Source organism: Brachyistius frenatus, unplaced genomic scaffold (assembly GCF_029030835.1).
Source record: "Brachyistius frenatus isolate BFR_SWC_R1_liver_20210118 unplaced genomic scaffold, ASM2903083v1 Contig_50, whole genome shotgun sequence".
Lineage (NCBI taxonomy): Eukaryota > Metazoa > Chordata > Actinopteri > Embiotocidae > Brachyistius > Brachyistius frenatus.
Window position 1 is genome coordinate 1,627,783 of NW_027210649.1, and position 25,221 is coordinate 1,653,003.

At 42.7% G+C, this 25,221-nt stretch overlaps 1 protein-coding gene across 1 annotated transcript; it reads left to right on the top strand.

Annotated features, from left to right (window-relative positions):
- Window positions 1-424: 424 nt before the first annotated feature.
- On the top strand, window positions 425-23,898 carry LOC138624295 (segment polarity protein dishevelled homolog DVL-1-like). The gene is made up of 15 exons (XM_069704338.1): window positions 425-861; window positions 6,031-6,100; window positions 8,058-8,179; window positions 10,759-10,877; window positions 14,462-14,600; window positions 15,621-15,714; window positions 15,861-15,930; window positions 16,053-16,192; window positions 16,779-16,855; window positions 17,538-17,605; window positions 17,701-17,778; window positions 17,930-18,064; window positions 18,484-18,651; window positions 18,768-18,983; window positions 21,832-23,898. Exons 1-15 carry the CDS (start codon window positions 692-694, stop codon window positions 22,350-22,352), a joined length of 2,187 nt encoding a protein of 728 aa, XP_069560439.1. The 5' UTR covers window positions 425-691; the 3' UTR covers window positions 22,353-23,898.
- Window positions 23,899-25,221: the final 1,323 nt, after the last annotated feature.

A 25,221-nucleotide genomic window follows, 5' to 3' on the forward strand; every position in this document is an offset into this window, starting at 1 on the left:
TATAAATACAGTATAAATAATGTATCTAATATAAATATAAAAAATAAGATATATAATATATGTTTTAATATGATGTAAATACATCGTATTAAATCATGTATACCGTTGAAATATATATATTTAAACAATATGTTAAACACATATAATATTGTGCGTGTGTGTGTGTAGAAATGTATACACAGCCTATATATGTGTATACTTCTTTATACAATAATACTTGCGCACTCCCTCTTTGTTTGTGTCACGACTGCGCTGTACAGTGTACAGTAAGGAGTGTGTTGCGTAAACCGGGCACTCAGGCCTGCGCACAGCCCAGACGCACCACTAGATGACAGCACTGTCTCACCAATTACCTCGTTAAAAAAAAAAAAAAAAAAAAAAATAGTGCGATATTCCCAAGTCCATATCGCAAGGATGTGGACTGTCCCTTCCTGTTTTAGTGCCGAGAGAGCCACCGTACCGACTCACACTGGAGCAGGAATACAGGCACTCATAACGCGATTATGTCTGGATTTCCGCGGTGTTTACCAGAGACACGGAGCAGCATTTTCCATCGCGGGCTGTACAGGTTTATGTGTTAGGAAATGCAGTTATGTTATTCTCCGGGTAGCTGGTGACATAGCAGGCCTGTTTATTGCGCTGCCAACCCTTGTTCCTTTCCTGTGTCAATGATTGTCCTCCCCTTACTCTCATGGCGGAGACTAAAATAATATATCACATAGACGAGGAGGAGACTCCTTATCTGGTCAAACTGTCTGTTTCTCCGGAGAAAGTCACCTTATCGGATTTTAAAAATGTCCTCAACAATCGACCGGTCAATAGCTACAAATTCTTCTTCAAATCGATGGACCAGGATTTTGGGTAAGTGGCTACTGTCGGTGATTATTATTAGCCCCGTTCCGTGTGGCTCATTTGCTATTTATTGCAGTGTGTATTCAGACAGCACAACACGGGCCCTAAATAGGCACCATCAAACAACACTGGCTGCAACCTGCTTTACATGTGTGCAAACTACGGCACCACGTCTGTCTCCACGCTCCTGGCACCTGCTCATTATTACAGGCTATCCTGTGCGCAGTGGAGGAGACACATGAGTGTTTGAAGTGATACCAGATCTGTCCAGAGCCCTAATGACGCAGCCCTGCACGGAATACACAAGAGCCAGACCCCAGCTCCTCGCATTAATGTCAATATACTAACCCATGTGGAATATTTAAACGTCATAGCGAGGCTGAGAAAGCCTTCGTGTTCTCTCGTCCTCGGGGTTAATGTTCGGTTTTATTATTTTATTTTTTATTTTTATTTCCCCCCCCTCGCGCCTAGTCATTGTAGCATGTGATTGTCAGTGTAGATGAGAGATTTGAAAAAAAAAATAAAAAAAAAATAATCATTGCTAGCCCAGGAAGTTGTCTTTCTTCACCAACACACACAATGGACCACTGCAGGTGAATCCCAAAGGATTATGGGAAGCACATGCCAGTGATTGTGACCATATGCATCATTTTATCACCTATTAATTGCCTCAGAGGTGTTAATCCTTCAAACAGCGCTCTATCTTTATGCCCTTCTTTTTCTACTATAAACATTGTAAATATCCACCATACACTCCTTACAGTAATGTCAGACAGGTTATAAAAGCTAAATTCTTTTAATACAGACGCATGCATTGTGATGGGACAATTTTTGCCATCTCATTGCCATCCAACAATCCACTCTTTGTTGTTATTTTGTGTCATGAGTGGATATAAAAATGTTCTCAACAATATCTTAACCACTAATTATGTTTTAGACTCTTCTTGGAATTGAAATAGGAGATTTTCTTTTTGGAATACATGTTATGTAAAATAAGTTATTTTAGCAAAACATGGAAATGTGAACAAATTCAGTCAAATCTGTGTTTTCTGTAACTTATTTGATCCTTTTTGATGGTATATTCCACCCCAGAAAGTCGGAAGAGCTACCTCTATTCTACAGTACCTCCGCTGGATGCTGGTTGCGATGAATAATAGAAATATTTCCTCCCTGTTTCTCTTCTTCTTCCTTTTCCTCCCTGTTCCTCACTTTGTCATCCCATGCTGGTTTTCAGGAGTTACACCGGGTCTACAAAGCCCTTCAGTGTCTTGGTCAGCGAGATCTGCTTGTATCCGGTCTCTGCTGGGGATGACATATTTGTGTCAGTGCCTGTTCTCATTCCAGTCTGAACAGTCATACACGGGGCCCACGTACGTTAATATCGAGCCTCGTAATCGCAAACACGATTTGAGGAAATGCACGGGCGGGCAGTCGCTTTGGAGTCAAACGTCATGCATTTCCACTGCAGCCTGACCTTGTGAGGGAAACTCGCTCTTCCTGGTGGCGGGCTAGGCTCGGTGCGCCGCTTTGTCCCCAGCCCTGGCTTCCTGCCTGTCTTGTGCTGCAGGCCGGGCTGCTCACTGGGCCTCAGGTGATCGACAAGCAGATTATGGAAACAAACAAAGCATGTTTGCTCTCTCCACATGGAGACACGACTTCAGGTTGCTGAGCGCACGCCTACATAGGCCCAACGTTCCTGCGTGTGCATCAACAAAGTATCCTGAAGTACATTGTGAAGTGGACGGTATGTCTACTATATTTTCACATGGAGCTGTTACGCACAGATTATAAAGGCACCTCCACGAGCATGCCCGCCTTTGAGTTAAGGTTGAATTTTCAGGCTCTGCAAGTGCCGTATGGTACTGGCACAGTATGGAAGCAAACTCAGTCAAAGGCACAGAGGAAAGCAGCGCTTTGTGGTAGCCATGCTGGCTGTACTGCACACACAGACAGTATGGCTGCTGGAGAATTAGCAAGGGAGGAATAAGACTGCTGAACAGAGAGGGAAAACATCAAATCCCTTGCAGTTATAGACAGTGTTTGAAATGTAAATGAGCAGTCAGTGCAAGGTCCTCTGTTGTAGACCCCCTGCTGAGCAGAAAAAAAACAGCCATTTTCTTATGGGATTGCTGAACTGCATTTGTACCGGCCATATCAGCGTTTTAAGCAATGGCCACACAAATTTGATAAACGCTTTGCCCCCCCAAACGCCCCAGTTTACCGCAGTGAACATGTCGTTTCAGTTCCCTTTGGATTTGCATGGAACCAAGGGCTGTGGCATTTCCATTCAAACAACACAGCACAGCAAATTGAACGATGAGCATTTCTTGCGCACGTTTCATACTTCAGTTGTTTTTTTCCCTCAGTAATATTCATTCATTCATCAATATTCATAAGACAGGAAGCTAATTGAGGCTGGGTTGTTTTGAAGCAACCCACTTGGCTTTTTTGGTGACTTCAAGGTGATGATATGGCGTTTTGTCATTGCCACTGGTGGTGAGTGGGTTTGAGACCTCACTATAATGCAAGTCACAGAGGCAGTGTGGAGCTGAGGACGCAGCCAAGCTGAAGGTCTGAAAGAAACAGTCTTGTTTGTGCCTCAGAAAATAGGAGGCTGGTGAGGGGATATTTCTTCTGCTGAGAAAGTAAAGCTGAGCCTCTGTAGTCGGAGGACAAAAATCTGCAGCTTTGTGCACAAATGCACCCCTGCCTCCCCGCGCTTGTTTTCGCTATTCGTGACAGATTTTAAGGTTATACTGCACGTTGTTACCGTTGCATCAACAGCTTACTGTGGTACTGATTATATAATATTCGTCATATAGTGACATGATTAACAGAAAAGGAACTAAAACGTCTCTACTTCATGGTTATGATGCTGTATTAAATGTGCCATCAGCAGGATGTACGCTATTATTAACATCTTTAGATGGTTAAAACTAAGCTGTTTTCTGAGTGAGGCTCAGTGTTATTTTGAAGTCTTTCTATTCCCAATCTTATTCGACTACAAATATTTTGCTTCCCTGTTTATAGTATCATTAGCATCGGCCCACCAAAGTCCTTGGACTGCTGGCCGGTGCTGGCCGGCTGCTCCTGCCTCTGGTTTCTGGTTTAGGCTGTAAGTTGCCCAGCCCTCCTCCGTTCTCCAAAGCATAAACAAACACGGCTAATCTTCCCCAGCTACACAAATATTTCCAGCGGCGGAATATTCCGCAATCACCGGGGTAAATCTTGTGTCATTATCATGTGAAATCTGTTAAAACCTATTTAAGCTGCCAGGTCTAGGAAGTCAGATCTGTGACAGCAGTCTACACCAGACACATGCGTCTCTAAACACTCTAAACAGGGGTTGTTGTTTTTGTGTGTGTGTGTGTGTGTGTGTGTGTGTGTGTGTGTGTGTGTGTGTGTGTGTGTGTGTGTGTGTGTGTGTGTGTGTGTGTGTGTGTGTGTGTGTGTGTTTGTACATTTGTGTGCCTGTCCTTGTTAAAAGTTCAGAAGTGGAACTCAGACTGGTTTTGATATCAGATGGAAGCTGTTAAAGACGTCATCTGTTATCACTGGAATCGTTTCTTGCTTCTGTTGGTTTCACTTCTTACAACAGAGACACCGTATGTTTAAGAGATTTATTTTGCCTGCCAGTGCTTTCAGAGACCGTAAAATATAGTTACACTGGTCGACCGCACGAAGCGAACAGCCTCCCTTATTCCTGTCGAACATTAGGAAGAAGCATAGCTGCGATTTGTATTTGTACAGGCCACTCCCACATCCTCACAAGTCACCTTACAGCTGGTCGTGCAGCTCGAGAGAGAGAGGATGCAAACACTTCCTACCTAAAATGCAGCCGGCAGACTCAGCCCTGTCACCTCCCTCCCTTTTCCTCCCCGAGGTGGAACACGCCGCAGCGGCAGACTCTGTGGTCGTAAGCTCCAGCCACAAGGCTACGTTATCTCTGTCCACCACTCCCAGAAATACAGCTCCCACAGCAGCAGCGCACACAAAAACACCAACTAGCATGGCTAATCATTTCAGTAGCAGGGAAGTTCTGGCAAACAAGAAGAGAATATAGCTGTAAAAGTCGCTGTCAGAGACACCCCTGCATAAAATCTTCTTAGGATTTCCTGCTGCTCTCAAGTCGAGCGTCTCCCTTTTCATGTTCAAAGCCGAGAAGCTAATGTGAGATCTCCGCTGAGTTTAAGACATGCTTGGCTGTATCAATTCTGGAAAAAAATCAAATAAAATCATTTGCCAAAAAAAAAACAAGCGACATACATGAAGACATACAGGGAGTTAGTTTTATAATGGATTGAGGATGTTATATATCCCCTAGACTGTGTCGGTGTGTATTTGTGAGCTCATCTTCCAGCCCCTCGGCCAGCTCCAGACATGATCTATGTGACAGGGACCCAGCAGGTGTGGTGACAGGTTGCTGCTGAACTGTGTCCCAGCAGGTCAGAGGCTAACTGGGAGGGTTTTTTTGTAGGGAATTTACAGCCGAAGACAAACACTGAAGGAGGCTCTCACACTAGATACCTCTATTAATACTCACTCCTGTCCCTCGACGCCTTGTTGTCGCCGCTATGAGGCTTTTTCTACCTACACACGCTCATAAAACATTCACACTGACACAAATTTATCTCTGTCGGTCTGTCTGCCTGTCTATCTATCTATCTCTTTCAATCTCTCTCTGTCTGTCTATCTATCTATCTCTCTCAATCTCTATCTGTCTGTCTGTCTGTCTATCTATCTATCTATCTATCTATCTATCTATCTATCTATCTATCTATCTATCTATCTATCTATCTATCTATTTACAGTATCTCAGGTTGACATCACTGATTTATGGCCCTTTTCTTTCCAAGTTGAGTCATCCTTATCACCTTGTTGTGCTTAAGTGTAACTGGGCCAACAGCCACGATGTCCATAAATCGGTGATAGAGACTCAAACAGAGGGTGGCATCACTGCCGCTCTAGGAACTTATCCATGCTAAGCAAGATTGCCAAGTTGTTTGAAAGCAATGTGAAAAATGTGACTTTCAAAGCCCAGAATGTCGCTCAGTATGTGCCAGCGATGCGGGGATGGGGAAGGTGTCTCTGCGTTGTACCATGTTGTGTTGTTTAACTGACTCCGTGCCCTTCACCTGATCACCTAGCCTGACTGTATCTGTTGTGCCTGCTCCCCAGGGTTGTCAAAGAAGAGATTTCCGATGACAACGCCAAGCTGCCGTGCTTCAACGGGAGAGTGGTATCCTGGGTAAGTGAGATGGATGGAGCTCTCCTGGCTGCTCGCCTCAGCTCTAAGCAAAGATGTGAAACACTTATAGATCACGTAAATGTAGCCGTGTAACGCCTCCACAGAGGGTTTTTTTTAAACACTCTTCACCTTGAGCTCACTGTTCAGCTGTAACGTAAAGGTGTGAGAGATTGCATTAGTTATTATTAGAAAATACAATCAAAGTTGGCTGAGTTGGACTCCTTAAACGACGAGTTAAATCATCTACTGTAATCCGATGGTCAGTAACTCTATTGACCTGTGTAGCGCTTTAGTGTTCTGTAATTGTGGAAGATAAACAGCGCTGTGAGGCCAAGTTTCCCTCCAGGGACGATAACATATGTCAATTTAAATCAGCCTGTCTATGTAAGAGGAGGATTTACATCTTAATCATTGCTCTGCCATACAGAACAGAGGACACAGGTTAAAGCTCTGCCTTTAAATATTGAAGGAAAACTGCAGGCAAGGGAAAATATATTAGTGAGACAAGCTGTGATTTAATCTACTTGGTGGCTTTTTGTCTGTTTTTTGTTTTTTTTAATTTACAGTATATAGATGTTACAGTTTATTGATCTCCGCGGGGAAAGTCATTATTTTGCCTGCCTCCCTCCGGAGGGAGGTCAGAGGTCAGAATAAGCCACACAGTACTGGCTGTAGACTTGTTAAAGACTGTCTTGCTTACTAACACTTACTCAGTGTCGATACTCTCTGACTGCAGGATCAAAGTTTTAACTTATCTTCAAATATGGTTTTACTACGCCACTAACAACCAGTTAGTCCAAATGTATGCATCTTAATGAATCATAAGCATTTTATTTATGAACATTTTTAATGGGGCCACCTTTCAATGTATTTTAAGCGATTTAACTATTCAAGCATCTCAATATTTACTCATTTTATAATTAGTTAATGTTTTCAAGTTTATGTTTTTGCTTTTATATTTATTTTCTTGTTTGGTTTTGTGTTTTCTTCTGCAACTATGTATATTACTGTTGCTTTTTGTGCTATTCTGTATATATCCTATTGTTTTATGTAATTTCAAGGCCCATCTTGGGGTAGCCCTTGCAAACTAGCTTTAACTAGGCTAGGCTAATCAATGTCAGTAGGACATTCAATGTATCCATTATTGTTTATGTTTCTTCACTGCAAGTTGTCTACAGCTCCAAAAATAATCCAACAAGCTCCACACATTGTCATATTTTAAGGAAAAAGAAGACCCTGGTGTTTGGACACAAAAGTCCATCAGTGCATCTCTACTAATTTTCCTTAATAATACTGTTGAACACAGAAAGTAAATACTTTTATAAAGCAATTTTCCATAAAACTGGGGAACCAGGGACCAGAGAGAAATCTGCTTATTCTTATGATGTTTTAAACACAAAGCCAGTTAGCACACAACAGGCACAGATGGTGATGGAAATTACAGGAATACTAACATAGTTGGAAATGGAGCAAAAAGAGCATCCCTGTCTTCATTTAAGAATCTGCATGAGAATAATCATAGTCCATGCAGTTGTTTGTCTCTCCACGGCTGCCTGCTTTAATTTTCATTATTCCGGCTAAGATGAAAGGAAGGATCATTGTACATCATCCTCCGTGTTGACACTCAGCTGAGTAAAAGCAGTGTGGTCTTTTAAGTTTCAATGTCGCCTGCCGTGTTACTTCGAGTTCTTTATGCGTCGCCACCAGTCATCTTCAGACCTCTCTGCAGCATCTCACTTCATAGCCTCTCCTCCTGTGTACTTGTACTGACACTCATGTGTACTTGTACACGAGTGTCTGTCCCTGTGGTGCCACTGTCTGTTAGTACAGTCTGTTGAGTTTGTTTCTGATCCTCCGTCTGCACGCTGTGGGTCTGTATAACACAACAAAATATTTATGTTTTTCTCTCTCTCAGCTGAATATGTCTGATGTATCATGAATATTTCTTTTCCGTCAGTTGGTCCTGGCAGAGAGCGCTCACTCCGATGGAGGATCTCAGTGCACAGAGAGCCATCCGGAGCTTCCCCCACCCCTCGAGAGAACAGGGGGCATCGGGGACTCGCGACCCCCCTCCTTCCAGTGAGTAGGCTGATTGCCGCTTGTCATGTATGCACAATTTCACGCATGCATGTAGGGAGGTGTAGTCAAGCGCACAGTCCCGTGCGCTGGGTAACCTTTTTATTTCCCAGCATGCCATATGTGCTAATCAGAACGTGGATAGCTGAGCAGAGAGATTCATCACCACGGGCTCGTATGGGAAGTGTAGGTGGTTGATACTCCAGTGTGCGAATATAGCATGAAGTAAGTGCTAAAGCTTAACTGGAGGAACTTGCATGGGGGCGACTATCTTTCGCACTTCCCACCCACGCAGCCGTGGAATGAGGTGTTAGTCCGCTCGTCGATGTAAACATGATGCGTACGCCGCCAGTACTGCTGATTCTTGAATTAGCCTTCCTAGCACAAACATCTTCAGGCACATACTGGCACTCAGTGAGGCCCCATTGTGTTCAGTCACTCAGACCATTCATCCATACTCGGCTAATAAAGGCACACGTGGCCCGAAAATACACACGCTTAGAAAAGGGTGATTCCCCCCCCTAGCTGCGGGTACCTGAGCAGAGAGTTTGACTTAAAACTGGCAGATTAAAAACATATCACTGCACTTGCTAAGGAGAAGCCCTATGCTAAATATAGCTAGAAGGGCTGGGGGCAGCGGAGGCGAGGGTTGTTGCCATTAAAGCGCAAGAGCAATATGGCCGAGGCTCTATATTGAGAACATGCAATCTGTCATGTCTCGGTGTATCTCTTTATCCAGTGTTTGACATCTCAGCTCGCTTTTGCCCTCTATGGGCTGCTCCCTGCTGTTCGGCTGTCAGCTGTCCTGACGATTTTATTGTTCCCAGCCAGCTTTTACTACTGCCACCTCGTGGGCTAGACCACAGTTTGCCAGCCGTCCTTACCCCGCGTCACCCCCACCCCCTTCCTTCCCTCCGCCAGGCCACCCCTCCCTCACTCTCCCTTTCTCTTTCCCTCTTTGAGGCAGACAGGCAGGCCTTTCTCTCAGAGAAGCAGCGTGGTGAATTCCCTGTTGCGAACCTCCTCTCTTTCTGAAATGAATCCACTCTTCCACCCTTTACCGCTCTCCGTAAATAGCTGGAATATTATTATCGCTTCATTTTCTCTTTGTGCTTTATTCATGCATTTCATGTGTTTGTCGGCGTGAATAGCTCTATTTGATGAGCACACAGAATAGGTGTTTTGGGCTGAGAATGGACACAACTGATGTGCCTCTGCCTGGTAATCCGGATTAACAGACATTAAAAGCACCCATCTCCATTTCCCAAGAGGGAGGGGGTGGCGATTGGCACTAGTGGGTGTGTGTGTGTGTGTGTGTGGGGGGGGGGGGGTAAAAGGGGTGGCGTTTGTTCACAGCTGCAGCCTTAGCGCCTCAGATAATCTCCCTCCGGATCAGCAGATCTGCACACCGGCTGGTCAGCAGCCATCGGCACTCACAGGACAGGCAGATCACAACGACATCGATCAGCGCGTTACCTTTCCAATAGAAATGCATCCAAATGCATCTTCGGTGATATTTGCATACGTGCGCTGGCCCGTGCTGGTGAAATGGGCCCAGGTGCACCATTAGTACTCTGTAGCAGAGGCGTGTAAGCATGCCCCATTGATCACTTTATCCTGCTGAGTGAACACAGCAGACACAGCTTCCTGTCTGCTCTTGGGTTTTTAATTTGCATTGATCATCCACACATTGCCACTGAGGTGTGTGGGAGCATTGTTTTTAAAGGAGGCAGGATGATTTTGCTCCACACGTTTGTGTTTTGTGCCTCTTTTGCTCTGTTTACACACTCTGAATATGACACCGTTTGTATATGGGTGCTGCCATTCGGGCATAAGAGTGCATGAGTTCACATGTGATTATTTATGCAGGTGTAAGGTACATGGTGCTAACACGCCTAAGTGAGTGTGACAGACTGACAGGGTTGAGTAGAGTTCTCACCAGCTTTGGGTTTCCTCGGAGCCCCGTGGCTGTGTAAGTCCCTTCACCCCGGTGCCTGAGGCCACAGCATCTCCAGCCCTCTGACAGAATAACAATCTGCCCACCAGCCTCTCCACAACCCCTCAAACTCCTCCCAGACCTCAAGTACACAGGCCGGCTTATTGCTCAGCCCACACCTGAGCTACCACTTCTCACTTTTTATGCGATCTGTCATTCTCCCCTCTCCGTCTCTCTCTCCCAATCATGCTCCAGGCACCATCTGGGCTTTTCAATAGGTCTCATTAATGCCAGTATTGTCCAGAATGGCTTCCTCTCAGGGTATCTGGTCATTAATGACACTTAGTGAAAAACACATCACATACCGCAGAACAATGAAACTGCTATTTTGGCCAGAGGGATTGAATTTGAAACAGAGTCATGATATGAGTTGCATATTCCCTTAAGGCTGAATGGCAGTCAAACAGATATTATAACAGACAGAAGTATATTGTAGCTGGGGATTGTGTTCGGGAGTTCGGGGTCACAGGCTGGCTAGAGAATTAATTCCAAACGCGTTTTTGCAAAAGAGAGGGACAGAGAGAGTGTGTGTTTTGCGCATCATTATGAATCTGACTGAAGTTTTTTTTCGATGTGTATATTGCAGTGCCAACGCAGTGAGCAGCCGTGATGGCCTGGACACAGAGACGGGCACAGAGTCTCTCCTGAGCCACCGCAGAGAGCGAGAGAGGGAGCGCGCTCGCAGGAGAGCTCGAGAAACAGAGCGTGAGTATTATCAGCCAGAAACAGATGGATCCTAAAAAAATGCAATTATCTTGTCATTTCAAAGTTATTGCATTTCAGTACCTCTTCATCTAACTTTCATGCTCTGCACAAGTCACTCAACAAAAAAAACAAAAAAACTGGACAGACAGCAGACATGTATGAAAAAAAGAGGCCTCTGGGGATCAAGCGGTGCATGTTGAACTTCAGCTATGTCAAACCAAGAAACCAAGACGGAGAAAGTAAGAGGTGAATAAGTGTGTCTGTCAAGGTCTCTGGAATTCACTGTCTTTCCCAATAATTGTCGGTCCTCTGCTTCCTGTGTGTGGCTCAGGTTTATGGTCGGAGGGTGTTTTCCACAGGATGATTATACCCTGTCAGAAAACACCAGTGTTTTTGTGAAATGTCAGAGGAAAGTCTGTTGCAGCAAATTGTTAAAATATGAATGCAGCTTTCATACGGACGATTTAGAAAAGACATTGTTTGGATCTTGATTTTAAAATCCCCTGAGAGCTGTTATCAAATGCAAATACATCCGCTTTAATGTCGATATTAAAGTCACTCCGGTTGGAGAGGGACAGCACTCTCCAGGCTCGTTCAAAAGAAAAGCTCTCGTTTAGAGGGGCAATATTTTCAACATGCTGCCAGGCAACCTCACATGTCTGTGCTGTCCACAATAGTGATCAGAGTATGTTGGTGGAGCAGGAAAAACTGTTTTGTTATCAGCATAATCAAACCTGCAATATTTTCAGATACCTGCTTTCATTCTATTTCTGTCCCATACAAACATTGTGGCAAAATTAGATGGTGTTATGGCAGAAAGTAATGAACCAGCAGCTTCTAATGCTTTCAGGCCTCCATTGTTTTTACTCAGAAAAAAACAGTGTTATTTCTGCCTCTCTCTCTCTCTCTCTCTCTCTCTCTCTCTCTCTCTCGGTCTGCCTCTCTTCCCTGTGTCCGCTCTTCACAGCAAGCCTGGCTCTGCATCCCATGCTCCCGGCTCATTAACCAAATACTCATTCATTTATGTGGCGCAATTAGTATCACAGAGTACAGCATCAGGTTGGGGTTGTAGGAAGAGCTGCAACAAAATCTAAAGCTAAAATCAGATTTATCTGTATCTTACAGCAGCAGACTAACCATATATATGCATATCCGATGATTTCATTGTGATCCCACTCTGGTGCCTCTTATGACAAAGCTCTTGATTTGGCACAAGATATATCATCGCTGCTGCTAAACAGCCAACTGAACATCTGTTACTTCGTTGGTTGTTTTACAGCGATTTACAGCGACACAGATTAGTCCCTATGGTAGAAGGGGCAGAGAGTTTCCTAAGGATCACCTTATGTATTCCACACAGCCTCCTGCTCTCTGTCTGCTAGTTTGTTAGCTCTAATTAGGTGAAACCATCAGGGGAGATTGGGTGGGCCTCTCGTGGTCTACCAGCAATTTTGTGGCTCATAAATCTGGCAGGCGAGGCCCGATGAGATGTAATTCAATTTGGCTCAGTCACATGGCGGGGATGTAAAGACATATAAAGGAGGAGCCCCGCCTCTGTGCCATCGCTGCCTGCAGCATCAGCAGCATCAGCAGCAGGAATTCCCCTGTTACCTTATACACGCGCTCCCAGTGATTCTGTCTCCGTGTGAATTCTGGTTGTTTTACAGCGATCAGTTAAAGTGTTGTCTCTCCGTGCTGCAACATTGAACAATGCAGCAGTTGAAAAGTTTCGGCGGGTGAACAGGTGTAAGGCCCACAGGGCAGCATGGCGTTATGGGACGTGATTGGTTTCATCGCCCCAAGTGCTGTGCATCTTAAGCTGCTGTGGGACAAGACTTTGACATCATTACATTGGACCAGAGAACATTCAGTGCCCAAAAGAGAGAGGAACAAAAATATTGCTGTTGCATTAAATGTTATGCTGTTCAGAGCTGTCAGGATTTAAAGGTTGAGGTCAAAGAGAGCTAAGCCAAAGCACTCATGTTTGTACTACTACAAAGCAAAAAAAAACAGCTGTTAAACTTCAACTGCCCACTGTTATGAAAAGTATCCTAAAATAATTTTGTTAAAAGGAAACCGTGCTAAAAGCATTTGGGCTTTTAATAACCTGATGGTGTTTTTCACCTGAGGCAGAGAGGGGAGAGGAGAGCAAGATCATGTCAAATCCCATATGTCTCTTGTTTATCGGCATCGTCATCAGATCGGTCAGAGACAGATTAGCACTCATTCTATAGTTGCGTGCCGAGGGAGGGAGGGAGGGATACTTTCTCCTCACTCTCAGCTCACTTTCTCTGTGCATCGGATGAAGGCACACTGTCGGCTCTGGTGAGGGAGATTTGTTGTGTTATGTCCGGTGTTGGTGTTTTGATATATGAACATGTTTTATGATACATGTGATTTCAGTTCGTGGTTTGTTTAATTCAGGTCGTTTTTCTGTCATTCCAATGTCATGGCAAGTTAGTTAAAATGAGATGCTTTTTTTTTTTTTAATGCATTTTTATTTACTTGTAAGCGTGTAAAGCTGGTGATGTTTATGCAATGTTTTATCATTAAAAAGGAACATTGACTAAAACAGAGAAAACCTACTTAGACGCTGTCTTATTAGTCTATAATTGGTTTGTGGATCATGGTATACACAAAATAAATGAGGTTTCAATTTGTTTTAAAACCATTTAAAATGCCACAACTTTTTAAAAAGGTCATGATCACGTTCAAAGTTTAATTTGTTCAATCAGAAAGTGACTTTGCTGTTGAGTCGTCTTGTTTTCTTACTTGCTGCTCTTCACTGCCTCTATTGTAGATAAGCTGTGAAGCCTGTCAGCAGCCAGCTGGTGGCCAGAGATGTCTGGGGCTCAGGCTGTCTTTTAGAGAGCGGCGAGCACAGACGGAGCAGAGCGCACTCTCACAGATTTTCAGTCTGGCTTGGTGAACCTGCACTTGCTTTTTTTCTTTTTTGTTTTCCCTGTTGCCAGTCATCAGAGTCTGGGAGGAAATATGTCTGAGTGAATCCTGACAGCAGATGTCAAGTCCCTCTGCTGATTGAGTGTTTGTGTGCAGTAGCTCAGGTTTCATAAAAGCACCCTGTGGGCGGAGCTAGCGATGGGAACTACTTCATTGCTGGAATGTTTTGCTTGCTCGCGGGGAATACGTTGGCTACCACGCCCTCTTCGCCTAATGAGACCTTTACAACCAATCCGCTGTCACCCTGAGACAGCACCACCTCTCTGGCAACGTACGTATGGAGACGGACGGGAAGTCCTGCTGGGAATTTCAAAACATGGGACACTGCTTTTTCTTATCTTTCTGTTGGGAAGTGAATTTGTACAGAGCTGTGTACAGTTAGGCCCTTCATTGAAAGTATTCTGGTTTTCAAATCATGTCAATATCTTCCTGAGGTATCACAGATTAAAGATTCACTTTTATTTCTGTCACTTTTTTTTTTTTTTTTTTTTTTACAATTCTGTCACTCAATAGCTCCAGCTTTCATCCCCTCCTGGTTGCTTCCTCACATTCTGATCTGACCCCGCATTGAGCAACGTGACCTCCCTTCTGACTCCCTTCTCCTTTGCTCTTTCTCTCCACAGTCCCTCGCATCAACGGTCACTCTAAATCAGAGCGCACTGCGAGGGACTCGGCGATGGGCTACGACAGCGCCTCAGTAATGAGCAGCGAGCTGGAGTCCAGCTCATTTGTCGACAGCGAGGAAGATGAGGATGCTAGCAGGTAACATATTACCTCACATCAAACTGGATCTCTTTGCAAACCTGAAAACTTGCAACAGTATTTGAAATTATCTTTTGTTTTTCAGTTCATAAATGCCACCAAAACAGAAAAAAAAACAACCTCTGTGAAGCTTATAATGTTGACACATGATCTACTTTTATATTGGTGTCAGCAACTGCTGAAATCGCCACAGAAGTGTGTGTACATTTGAATTGAAATACCAATTAGTCGTATGTGTACTGTATGTCAGCTTTAGCCTGTTTCAAAGCAACATAAAGCAACTTACAAACAATAAATATTCAATGAGTAATAAGCTTACAGCACTAAAAACCTCAGCTTACAAAATGACAGTAACTGTTCTGGTTCACTGTAATGTAAAATGTATTTTACTGTTATTTTTATATGCTGTCAATAGGAAGCATAGAAATACATAGACTTTTACATAGTTTTAAGAAAATGTATTTAATATTCCTAATGAACATGTTGGGTCCTTTCATCTCACCTATATTGGGCAATATGGACCTAAAACAATTCAATCAGTATTTGGTATTTCAGGGTATTTTCTCAATAATACTATTCTTGACAATATGACAAAATACTGAAAAAAGATTTTAGCATTAATTTCAAAACCACATGTTTGCAGAAAAATAAGTGACATAGTTTTATATGTCACCATAACGCCTCCATCGTGGAGCCGCTTCCAGCCATGCTTGTCTTGGTATGCGCAAGACATGCATGTAATGTGTTTGACATTGTTCTACATTTTAATGATGTGGGGTCATTACATTATCATGATATGATATGCTTTTTTTTTTATTATTATATTAAAAATCACTAATGTTATTGTGAACGATACAATATGGCACACCTATTCTCAGGCCTACACTCTATATTTAGTTAATATGACTACATGAACAAATTTGCACACCCTTGCCTCTTTTCATATTCTAAAATCCTATTTTTGTCTCCTCCGTCTTTATTTCAATTTCAATAATTGGTCTTTCTTCTTCTGTGTTTCAGGCTCAGTAGTTCCACAGAACAGAGTTCCTCTTCACAGCTGATGCGCAGACACAAGCGGCGCAGACGGAGGCACAAAGTGGCCAAGATAGACCGGGTATGCACTTCAAAGACACATCAGTGCCTCCGCTGAAATTGAGATTGACGCTGAGTGCGAGAAACAGATGAGAGAGCTGATTGATATAGACTTCATGCCACTTTTATTTACAATGTGCTCATTGTAACCTCTTCCTGCCTTTCCAGTCTTCATCCTTCAGCAGTATCACAGACTCGACCATGAGCCTCAACATCATCACCGTCACACTTAACATGGGTAATCCTGACAACGCCCACAACTATTAAATTATACATCAGAATTTAATGCACATATCGTTCATATTCTAATCTTTGTCAGACCTATTTTATCTCACTCATGCTGTGCTTTCTCCCTGACAGAGAAGTACAATTTTCTGGGTATTAGTATTGTTGGTCAGAGTAATGACCGGGGAGACGGCGGTATTTACATCGGCTCTATCATGAAGGGAGGAGCGGTTGCTGCTGATGGCAGAATAGAACCTGGAGACATGCTCCTCCAGGTAATCATCCACTTTTACAAATTGTAGTTGGGCATTGGAAATTTTCACCAGCATGCATTTTTGTGGCAAATATCAGTGTTTTACGTGGCACTTCTGCTGTTGTTCTCTTACAGCGTCAAAGCTGACACATAAAGAGATCACTATTTGTCTTCAGTTTTTTTGGCCTGTTAATAACCACTTTTTTTTATTCACTTCCTCTACTAGACTTTTATGTAAAAGTTATAATTCTGCTTCTCGTTTTCCTTCCTGTTATTGACGTGCTCTGAGGTTTTTGCGGCAGAGCTCTGCAGCTACACCCACTATAAAACACATGCTGGCTGATTGCAACTAGTTGTTGCCCCAACACTAACAATATAGATTGTTTTAGGACTATATATCCCATAGAAAGCAGTTTAGGATTTGCAGGCATCTGAAGGCCTAAGAGTGCTGCAGAGATTACCGTGTGCACAGCATAAGTGCATAAACACATCTCAGGCTCCTGCAGAACTGCAAAATAATATGTTAGTCATGAAAACACAATGTGTCATTAAGTAATGTGATTTGATATAATGACTTAATTACGTGGTTTGTTTTGTCTGTCAACCAGGTGAATGATGTAAACTTTGAGAACATGAGTAACGACGACGCCGTGAGGATCTTAAGAGAGATTGTTTCCAAAACTGGGTAAGAACATTCATCATACTCAGACCAATTACTGAATGTTGTGATTATTGCATTCTTTGCTGGGGAAGCTTATCACAATGAGAGCATAACTTACTATTTGAGAGGTGTAATGCATAAAACAGACAGGGTACTGTATGGTTGGTCAGAGGGGTTAGAGAATTAAGGAAAGCCTATTGAGAAAAATTATGATTGGTACCACTAAAGCTGGTTTGTTGCGAGATTTGCTGACTTTTACGACCACTTTTGCAACTTATTTTAAAAGAAGCCTGCTGACTTTCTAAGCTGCTATCAACAACTTCTCTGCTCACACAACCAATTGACTGACCTATAAGGTTTACATACTAATACTCGGTATACTGCTGTCATATAGGGATCTGTGGTGAGTTGTATGAAGCACTTTCTCTTTCATTGATCTCTTTGTCAACTCATAATTGAAACAGTAAAACTTTTACATACCGGCAGTTTTACACATTTTGCAGGTGTATTCCAAATAATAATAATAATAATAATAATAATAATAATAATGTGGTCGATAATACGTAGTAGACGGCACTAAACCTTGCTCCAATATATTTGTAATTTAAAAGATTGCAATTTACACTTGTTTTTTTATCTCACACTATCGCATATTTCTGTGTTTTGATTTCTTTTATTTACACTTATTTTCTATATTCTTCTCCAGTCCTATTAGTCTTACTGTTGCCAAATGTTGGGACCCATCTCCACGAAGCTACTTCACCATCCCTCGTGGTAAGACATACACTAGTGGTATATGTTTAATTACATTGACAGTAAATAATTAGTAGAATTTATAGTAAGTTGCCTTATTTGTTTCATTTGTTCAGCTGAGCCAGTGAGACCAATTGACCCGGCAGCCTGGATTTCACACACCACAGCCCTGACAGGACCTTTCCCACACTACGGTAAACACACAACCAGCTACTTTTATCACATCATGAAACATTATTATTTTAGTACCTATACTAATTATGATCAACTTACATTATTTAAAGGTTTTCCAAAAAAAAGTTCTGCTTGTCATGATTTTTTTCACAAACTCTTTCTCCATCTCAGAGTTTGATGACTTGCCGCTGTCTGCAAGTAAAACTGACATGGCAACCATCGTCAAGGTGATGCAGTTGCCAGACTCTGGCCTCGAGATTCGGGACAGGATGTGGTTGAAGATCACCATCGCCAACGCTGTCATTGGTGAGAAAAATATTTGGATTTCTAAAAGTAATTTTCAATAAGTAATACAGAAAGGTTGGAGATATGCAGCAATTTCTATTGTACTGCGGTGAACCTTAATGCTGTGTCAAATTCACCGAGACATTTCTTTGAGGCAGTTTATTGTTACAAAATTCAAGAAATAGCATTAGCTCATTTTGGCATTTTTATTGTCTAACCACAAAATCTAAAACAAAGCGTGAGTCTGAAAATGATCGTACATAGTTTTGGCATTAACACCACAAACTTTATTGAAAGTTATTTCAACATCGTGCTGCTTGTCTGACTGTAGCTTCTGTGGTCACTGTGTGGTTACTGCATATCAACAATGTTTTTAGCATCTGTTCAACCCATCAGAGCTGGCGCCTACATGTCCATGACTGTGTCTGTGTCTCTGTCAGGTGCTGACGTGGTAGACTGGCTTTACTCCAGAGTAGAAGGATTCAAGGACCGGCGGGATGCGAGGAAGTATGCGAGTAGTCTGCTGAAACACGGCTACCTGAGACACACCGTCAACAAGATCACCTTCTCCGAACAGTGCTACTATACTTTTGGGGACCTCTGCCAAAGTACAGCCACTTCTCGCACACTACCAATAATGCAACTCCCTCATCATACAATTTTCTTGTGAATGGAAGGATTGTACTAAATCTTCCCCTCTCTTGTTCTGTTTTCTCTCATCAAGACATGGCATCACTCAATTTAAACGAGGGATCCAGTGGCGGAGGCTCGGAGCAGGACACTTTGGCACCGCTACCTCCCACCAGCAACCCCTGGCCTCTGGGCGGGCAGCCATTCCCCTACCCTCCTTTTCCATCCGCGCCCCCCAGCTTCCCGCCAGGATACTCGGACCCGTGCCACAGTTTCCACAGTGGGAGCGCAGGCAGCCAGCACAGTGAGGGTGAGCAATGAGGAGGGGCAAAAACGAGCCTTAGAGTTTTCCATCAATTCCATCACTAATTAATGAAATATTTTGACTCAATGTGCAACAAGACATTAAGTTTTTCTGGCATATGACGTCAGTATTAACGAGTGTCTGACTCATTTTAATGGTAGCTTTTCTGGCTCTCTGCGCAGGAAGTTGACATTGGATTGTATTTTTCCATAATTCTGTGTATTCTAAAACGCGTCCTGTATTGTCAAGGTCAATCATGAGCATCTTGAGTCATGCAGCGGACAGCTCTGCAGTACTGGGTGTGTACACAAAGAAAAAACAAAAAACATTCTGATCAACCATGTGATTCTACATCACCAGCTTGAAATGACCAAGCCCATCCCGATCCATCAGTTTCCTGTATGATCTTTTGTTTTCATCTTGAATCAAAATGTGATGGTGCTGCATGGTGTTTGATATCTGCATTGAAGGAGAGTGGAGAACCAGTGGGGTTTATACAGAAGTAGGTGGCTGTGAAAGGGCCTTCGTAGTATTTTAAACCAGGCAGCCCAGACAAATAATGGTAAATTACATGTTACCATTTCCCAGTCTAATTTCCGTTGTTTTGATTGATTCATCCAGACATCGTCATATCTTGTGTTCAGCCAGTTGTCGTTCTCTCCGTTGGTTTGTCTGCAACCTTTGGAAGAACAGACTTGACAAACATCGTCAAGTCATCATGGTTAATCATGTGTCTGCCTGCGTGTTTTCAGATAGTGCATGTGTCCATTTTAAGGGGAAGTTTCTCCCATCATTTTTTTTTTTTTTAGCTGGATGGCAAGAAAGGACCAGTTAAAGCCAGTTGGGTGTAAAGATTAGTCAGGGAGCTTATAGGCCAGATGTAATAGAGTGGGGAAGTCTGGGCTGGGAGGTGTGTGTAATTCTGTTGTTCCCTCTGTTTCTGCTGGGCAACGGTAGACTGAAGGAGGAGGTAGTCCCAGGACACTGGGGGAACCGGTAAGCCTGCTAACCCCCTCTCCTCTTCTGCTGCTCTCTCTTTCTGCTCTCTCTCTCTTCCCATTCAGACTTATTCTCTCACTCCTCTCTGTCTCTTCTGCTCAACGTTCTCCACCTACCATACTGTAGCTTTTAAGGGTTTTTTTGTTGTTGTTGTTTGTTTTTTCCTCCGCTGGTCCCATGATTTTTCCTTGTCCATATGTATCCTGTGTGTGAATCTCCTGACAGTTGATTCTCCCTCTCTGCACCTCTGGGCATGCATTCGGTACTGTGCTGGGAGGTGCATGATGCAGGTGTGATCACTCTGAGGCTTGTGCTATCATTCCCACTGATAGGGGGCGATCACGCACCACTTTACCCAGTACTGTGGGGCTCATTGCAGAAGGGGAATTGTGGAATGTTTGATTTTGCAACTGTGTGGTACACCTCCATCAGTGCGTGTTACCAGCATTGAGACATGACACTAACCTACTTAAATATGAATATAACTTTTTCAAATAAATAAGTTATTCTGTAATATTTACAAAGTGCTGTGTAGTAATCTCATTCTAATGCAGGTGTATCATGTTTACTTGTATAATCTGTGAATGTTTCAATGTTTGTATGAATCAGATGAAGCCCAAGATATCAGTGGCTGCAGTGGAACGTGGGGGAAGATTCCTTGAGATAATCATGTTTGCCCTTGACTGTTGAATCTTGTTAGATTGCACAAGACAATATCTGGTCTCACCTTAAACATTACATTATTTGATAGTGTTAAAAGAGCAGTGTGAAGGTTTTAGGGAGATCTATTGGCAGATATGAAATATAATATTCATGAGTATGTTTTCATTAATATTTAACAGCCTAAAACTAAGAATCGTGTGTTGTCATTACTTTAGAATGAGGCTTTAATAGAGAGCAGGGCTGTGTCTCAAACCAGGTACTTGCACGTAGTATTTTTAGTACATTCAAACTGTCATGTCAAGAAACATGCAGTGCATTACGAGTACACAAGCGGTGTACTCGAAGCGGTCCACAAATTGAGTTTGGATCTCTTGGAAAGGGAGGGAAAGCTGCAGCTGTTGTAGAATGCAGCACAATACAAAAACAAGTTGTGCATGTCCACACAAAGGTGTTTATTTGACTAAGTACTGCTGTTGGGTGGAAGCGATCGGTATGTTTATGTGTATGCAGAACAGAGGGCACAAAAACACGTTCATTTTAAGTTACAATAATCAAACAAAGCCGGCAGATATGTTTGCGGTAGATGCATTCAAATGTTACGACCATTTTCAGCAAGTGCAGAACTTCTGTGTGCAATTTTAGACAACACCAACCTGTCAAAATTCAGGCACTACAAGTGTAATACCATGTAATTGTACAAACGGAAGTAGGTGATTTGAGACACATTGACCTTCCGTGCAGCCCACCACGTTGCACCGCCATGTTTCAACATTAACCCGGAGTAGATAAAACAAAACAGTGACTCTAAAGATGTTGTTTTGCTTTTTTTTGTGTGCGTTTCGCAGCCACCTTTGATTCCTCTACCTGCTGAGGAAAGAAGGGTGAGGCGAGGGGTGTTCACAATCTGGACCCTCACAGCTAGATGCCACTAAATCCTTCACACTGCTCCTTTAATGAAATATACTGTGGCTTCACTTGACATGTCACGTACAGTGTCTGTTGCAGTTCACGAAGGCTTTGTTTAGCTTTTGTTTAACGTGTGACCGTTTCTCTCAAACTTAATCAGTAGTCAAATCAGCTGGTTCTGAATCAGCGGTCGCTGATGAGTCACAGCGTCTCACCGTGTATTTCAGGTTCAGTTTCCATGTTCTGCTGAAGGCCAAACTAAAATGTCTTTTTGCTTTCTCCACAGGAAGCCGAAGTAGTGGATCCAACCCCAGTGCAGGCAAAGGTAGACGCTCCTCCCCACAGGAGAAGGCCCAAAGGTCAACATGCAGTGAATCAGAGCCTGCCGTCCGTGGAGGGAGGCGCGGTGACAGGTCCGCCAGCCAAATGAGCCATCACAGCCACGCCGTCTCTAGTCACAGTCATGCCCGATCAAGTCTCAGCCACAGTCACTCACACAGGAGCCACACGCTGTCAAAGAACAACCACCCCGCCTTCACCTACAGCCACGCCCCCTTCACCCAGCCCGGGCCGGGCTCCTGTGCCCATAGCGAGCGAAGCCATGCCTCCTCCTACGGCCCCCCAGGCTTGCCTCCCCCTTATTGTCTGGCCCGTCTGGTCCCCAAGACCTCCGTCAGCAGTAGCACACCCCCTGGAGCCCCTCCTGGGAGAGAGTTAGCAGCCGTTCCTCCTGAGCTCACCGCCAGTCGCCAGTCCTTCCAGCATGCTATGGGCAATCCCTGTGAGTTCTTTGTTGACATCATGTGACAGGACAGTGCCTTTAAAACTCAGTGAGCACAAAACAACTCTCCCTCATCCCCCACACCGACTTCACTTCCTCCTCGCCGTATTTTAACCATCTCTAGGTTCAGAATGTAGACACTGACTGGCCCTCTTCATAGCCCCCTGCTGTCTGTCTATTCATCTGATGTCCAAGCTAAAGGAGTACAGGCAGCGAGAGCTCGACAGGAGGGAGTCCTCTCACACACAAGCAGGGGTCCTCTGACTAGAAAAAAAAAAAACTCTTTTGTATTGACGTGACGTGTACAGTTTGTGAAATGTGAGTGGTATTCAGTGTGGTGATTTCTTTAAAACCTGCCACGAAGACATTCTCGGGAGTGCGTACACTACCTAGGATTTTTTTTTTCCGTCCTGCAAGACCTTTAAAGCTGTCTGGGCCTGGATATCAATCCCCCAGACCCAGACCGACAACTACGGCCTGCACTTAGGAACTCTTTTCTGGGCCTAGACCTTGAACTGGATCTCCTGACTCGTACCTGTGTGAGTCAAACCTCTGACCCCGTTTCCCTTATGCTGTGGCATCGCTAACAGCTTATTTAAGTTCTTACTTGCCAACTACTAAAACGCTAACCTTGATCTGTTTGCGATCTGAGGATTTCTTCAACTTCATAAGGGAGACCCTGTAGCCAGCCATTAGTTTAACTAGGCTGCATACTGCATGACTGTCTCAACTGCTTTAAAGAAATCTTCTAAATCCATTTTGTTTAAAGTATTACAATTCACGGAGGGGGGGGCGGTTACCTCTGGCCAATGTCCTAAAGGAAGAATCCGTACACTGGATGATTTTTGTGATGTTATTTATGTGATCATGTTGCATTGATGGTGTCATACTTTGTCTACTACAACTGACTGACAGACAATCAGACATCACTCTTTGTGAATCAGTGGCCAGTTTCCACTGTCCTAGCTGTGCTTTGTCGAATGTATCATTATTCCTGATTGAACCCTGGCATTCATAACAACATTTGGTTTAAACACATTTAAGTGAGCAAATCAACAAGATTGCAAACAGTGGACACCACAGTTGTCTCGTTTGTAGCGAGTGTGAGCTTCAATAAGAGTCAGTGTGATAAAAGCCAAAGCCTCACATTGTGTGGTGGATATTTCTTTATATTGTCGGAGCTGTCTGTGATGTCAATCTTTTTATGATAATCATTAGACACTTCATTTCAAAGTGACTTCAAGGGGAATTCTGACCTTCAGATGATCTCCTTGCAAAATAATGGCAAGCCCCTGTTGTATCTACATAAACTATAGTTACGAGAGGGAAATACACACACACACACACACACACACACACACACACACACACACACACACACACACACACACACACACACACATACAAACACTAGTTTTATGAGCACTTTTCCATTTTGTCTCTCCCTCCCTTTAGTATGAAACACTGTTTGCAATCAAAGCTTTCTCTTTCATTTTGTTTCTTTACAAAAGAAGAATAAATTGTACATAGAAATTTATTATATATATGAATAAAAAGTCTATATGTTCAAAATGTTGTCTTCATTTTGCACATTAATTGCCTGGAATGCTTTAATAATTGAAATTTCTCATTTAAAATTAACTTTTTTTATAATGCAAACAAACTATACTGACATTTTTATGACAGTTGGACGCCAAACTATATTAGGATGTTTTTATGACAGTTTGGACGAAATACTATAGCAGGGCGTTTTAACATGTTGGGAGAACATACTACAGTATGACATTTTTATGACATTTTGGAAGACAGTATCGTATGATATTTTTATGACATTTTCGATGAAATATTATAGCATGACATACTGACATTTTGGACGACATACGTAAGACATTTTTATGACATTTTGGACAACATACTGTACTGATATGTTTTTGACATTTTGGCCTGCATACTATTGTATGATGTTTTTATGACATTTTAGACAACATACTTTAGCAGGACATTTTCATGACATTTTGGAGGACATACGATAATATCAGGTTTCTATGACATTTTGGACAACATACTATTAAATCTTTAGGACAATTTGGACAACATACTATCTTATTTTATTGTTTTTGGACATTTTTGACCACATGTTATACCAAGACATTCTTAGGGTATTTTTGACCACATACTATAATATGAAGTTTTTATGTCAGTTTGGATGACTTTCTTATGAATTTGTGGACAGCATACAATAATATGACATTTTAATGAAATTTTAGAGAACATTATAGTATCTATAGTATATATTGTATAATAAGATACTATACGATATATATATATATTTATATATATATATATATATCAATATATATAATCACAGCGGGGTCTTAGTGGGGGCAAATGTCATTTGGACCCCCCAATGTCAATATCATGGTTACGCCCCTGCATTTACTGTTAATTCATTTTAACTTGATTTCGATTCTAATTTAAATGTAATCTTTGAAAGATCAAATTTATTTTTTTCAGATTAACACAGGCAATATTTTTCTATTTGAATTAGGCACAAGCATTTGAAATGTGCAAGTGACACAATAGCAAAGCTGGTTATTTTTCAAGACTGAAATGTGTTCATCAAAGTCTAGAAAATGATTAACACTTACATCTGTAACTGTAGGTAAAATATCACCGCAACACCAACTCTGCTATCATCACTTCATTTGATTGACGCTCCACAGTAACCACCCCTAAGTGGAAATTCCGAGCACACCAGAACCACTGCGTGTACTTTCCCAGTGGGCTGACAATACCTTCAAAGGCTTAAATGCGCTGTACCCCTACAGACCACTGTCTACTTGACCCACCAACCACAAATGTTTATACGACATACGTATGTACGTGGGCGTATCA

What these genes read in the sequence shown, in the direction of transcription:
- LOC138624295 (XM_069704338.1), top strand. Translation starts at nt 692, where the DNA reads ATGGCGGAGACTAAAATAATATATCACATAGACGAGGAGGAGACTCCT. An exon ending in CATCGCCAACGCTGTCATTG is followed by an intron (nt 18,065 to 18,483) that starts GTGAGAAAAATA and finishes TGTCTCTGTCAG; the next exon opens with GTGCTGACGTGGTAGACTGG. An exon ending in TTTTGGGGACCTCTGCCAAA is followed by an intron (nt 18,652 to 18,767) that starts GTACAGCCACTT and finishes TCTCTCATCAAG; the next exon opens with ACATGGCATCACTCAATTTA.